At 37.0% G+C, this 3,529-nt stretch overlaps 1 gene segment (V, D, J or C); it reads left to right on the top strand.

Moving 5' to 3' along the window:
• The first annotated feature begins 656 nt into the window (after positions 1–656).
• Positions 657–1,421, top strand: LOC112138104. The segment is given in 2 exon segments: positions 657–771; positions 849–1,421. Coding segments are annotated over 2 exon segments (378 nt in total).
• The last annotated feature ends 2,108 nt before the right edge of the window (positions 1,422–3,529 follow it).

Here is a 3,529-nt window from a genome sequence, read left to right as displayed (position 1 = left end):
TTATATCTTGTCTCCTGACATCTCCAAGCAGAAGCAGATAAAGGTTTAAAAGTGCAGGACCAAGGATGGAGCTTTGTGGCACACCACATGTCAGTGTGTGTTCCTCTCAGATACAAAAATGTCACAATAACATGTTTAAAATATAAAAAATACAGTTTTTATCAGTGGATCTTTTGCTAATTTGCTCTGGTGTTTATTGAATGGAAGAGATGAAAAAAAAAGAAATAAGAGGTTTAAAAAAAAAATCAAATGAACTTCATCCATCATTCCATGTAATGCTTATTTTATGTTTTTATATTTCCTTTTTATTGTTTTTATCATTTTTTTCAGAAAAAAGCAGAATTTTTCATCCTTTTTCCCGTAAAAAAAAATATTTTTGTAGCTTTTTTTCCATTCAACCAAACATTAAAGGTTTCAAATTGAGTCAAGTATCTTTCAAAATAAAACAAATCTGTAGAAAAAATGAACAAGAGTTAACAAATGACTGACAAAAATAACTTTATGTGTGTGATTAAAAAACACAGATTACTAAAATTAAATTTTTAGCATGAAGTTTTTATTTTTTTTTACAGAGGAGTGATTCCAGCTCATCGTAATTCTTTAAGGAGGAGTTTATGCAAATCTAACATTTCCAGTTTCTTCTTATATGAATCAAAGTTCAGTGATTCAATCTGACAAAGAAGCTGCAGACAGAACAAAGACAAATGACTCCAACAATGATCAGACCTGTTTGTTTGCTGCTTTTTCTCTTTTTCTTTGGTGTCTTACCTGGTAAGAACTTGTTCTGAACAAAGAAAATGGTAGAAAGTTCTTGTAACTGCATTAATGTGCTGCTTGTTGTTCTGCAGGTATCAGGGGTCAAACACTGACTGAGTCTGAATCAGTGGTTAAAAGACCTGGAGAATCCCACAAACTGACTTGTACATATTCAGGGTTTAGCAGTGATCCCTCTATAGCTTGGATCAGACAGGCTGCAGGAAAAGGACTGGAATGGATCGCTTATATCAGCAGTGGCAGCAGCAGCATCTACTACTCAGAGTCAGTGAAAAACCGCTTCACCATCTCCAGAGACAACAGCAGAAAGCAGGTGTATCTGCAGATGAACAGTCTGAGAGCTGAGGATTCTGCTGTTTATTACTGCGCTCGAGAGTCACAGTGACTCAAGAGACACAAACTCTGTACAAAAACCACATGAAGAAAATAGCTGCAAGTCCAAGTGAACAAACAATCCAGCAAGAGAACCCCATGTGCAGCAGCAGAGCAAACTGATTTTACTCAATTTATTTAAACTTTCCTGATTTGTTTGAAATCTCCTTTGTTTGACTTACAGTTTGTTGATCTCTGCAGAGCTTGTTCATCAAGCTATCGATAATCCTGCAGCTGTCCACTTCTAATCTTTTCTTCTGCCAGAAAAGATCAAATCTCCTCATCCTCTCATTCCTCTCTATAAAGAACTTCATAAAGGTATTTTGATCCGTTCATGCATTTAAGAGTAATCTTCTAAAAACCTGCACTATCTGTAGCAGCCCCTCCCATTTTCACGGAAACGAGTTGGTGGTATCATGCTGATGTAAGCAAACCGCTCCATCCAGGAAAAATCTGTTCTGCAAGCTCCGCCCCCATCTACAACAAAAACACACCCACTTTCTCTACAGATCTGTGGTTCTGAGGTAGTTCTCCTCTGCCAGAATGAGTATCCTGGCAGGGGAGAACTACCTTGGCACCACACCTGTACCAGGAACCGCTCTCTGACCTATCTTTGGAGCTGGTCTCGGTCAGTTTTCAATCAGACTGAACTTCTGTTCGCTCTGAGATTCCTCTGTCTGAATACGAAACAAACCGAGAGCAGAACAACTGAAACCAAAACGGCCACCGTACACGAAAGTCACGTGATGTAAACACGGTAGAAATGAGGCGATCGATGAGCCACAGACAAATGTAGAGCATTAGATTGTCTTGTTAGCCAAAAAGAAAGAATGAGTCCAACAGTTTTGGAATGTTTATTTTGACACCACCAAAAAACCTTTAACTCGCTTTTCTGTGTCTCGTTATGCAGCGCGGGGTGCTGGCGTCACGTCATTGTAAAAGCTTTTTTGTAGTTCTGTAACAGGGTGAACATGTTTTTATTTTTTTGGAATTTTTAAATTCAGAGGGCCCCTGAACACACCGCCTCATTAGAGGGAATTGAGGACAGGAGTGCAGCAAAGGTGTCCCTGATCAGAGACCCTTTTTTAAAGAACAATCAGACGGCAGCAGGAAGGAGAGAGAGGAGGGGGCCAAGACGGGGCCAAGACGGGGCCAAGACGGGGCCAAGACGGGGCCAAGACGGGGCCAAGACGGGGCCAATGCATGACATTTCATTTGAAGGAAGGGATGTTTAGAACCCTATTTTCACTCCCCTTTGGTGTTCCTTGTACGCATGACATTTACATTTACATACCTGTTCTAAACAAGAAGACTTTATTAAAACTTTCATATTACCATTTGCTATGAGCTGAATTACATTATTATATTTGATTTTTTTTTTCATATAATATTCATTGTTTGTGATTTTATCTACATGAAAAAATATATATTTTAGCAGCAGCAAAGTAATTTTGTTGAATTAAATTTTCTATTTAATTACTGTTTAAATTAATCAACAACAAAACAAAATAAGATGCTTTTATTTTCACACAGTTGGACATAAAAAAACCCTCCATGATTGGAAACAGAAAAAAATTAAAACAATTTTTCATATATTGTCTTTTTTTTATTGTATTATAACCAACTAATTTTTTTAGTAAATAATATAAACTGTAAACTGACTTTAAACACATATGAAGCATCTGATATGATCAACAAAGTTCAGTCTTTGTTCATTTCAAGGTTCTAAACATCTTGAAAAATCCTCCAGACCAGATCTAGAAAGAGTTTTAACGTGAAGCTCATGTGGAGACAGCAGAGACATCATCCAGATGTACAAGAACAGTGGAGGATGTAAGATGCTGCTGGGATATATTCTGAGGTCTAATTAGGGTTAGGGTGGAAATTTATCTTTGAAATTCTTGAAAAGCTTTCTCGTTTGCAAGCATTTTTTCATTTAAATAAAGGACATAAAGTTAACCAGAATAACATTCAAATATATTTTCAGTCCAGTTTTTTCACTGGAGAAAGAAAATCTAAAGAGAGCTTATATGCAGATAAACAATTTTGTAAAAAAAAAAAAATCATTTGTTTGTTTTTCTGCTCCACATGTAAATGTTGGTCTGCTCTATCATTTCACTTAAAAATCAATTTCCTAACAGCCTTTTTATATACAAATCAGGCCTCTCATCACCCTTCATCTTTAAAAGACTTGAAGTCATGTTGTCAGCAAAGCAGAAGCTCCAATCAATCATCTTCATCATCATCATCATCATGTTCTCTGTAGTTCTGCTGCTTCTGGCTGCTGGATCTGTGAGTTTGACTGAGACAAAAACTCTGTTCTCTGTTGTTACATCATTAAACTGTTTGTCCTCTTCAGGTGTGAAGTGTGAACAGCTGACAC

The sequence above is a fragment of the Oryzias melastigma genome, unplaced genomic scaffold, assembly GCF_002922805.2.
Source record: "Oryzias melastigma strain HK-1 unplaced genomic scaffold, ASM292280v2 sc00376, whole genome shotgun sequence".
Taxonomy (NCBI): domain Eukaryota; kingdom Metazoa; phylum Chordata; class Actinopteri; order Beloniformes; family Adrianichthyidae; genus Oryzias; species Oryzias melastigma.
Note: the sequence above shows the minus strand (reverse complement) of the source record. Positions and strands in the feature narration are given on the sequence as shown.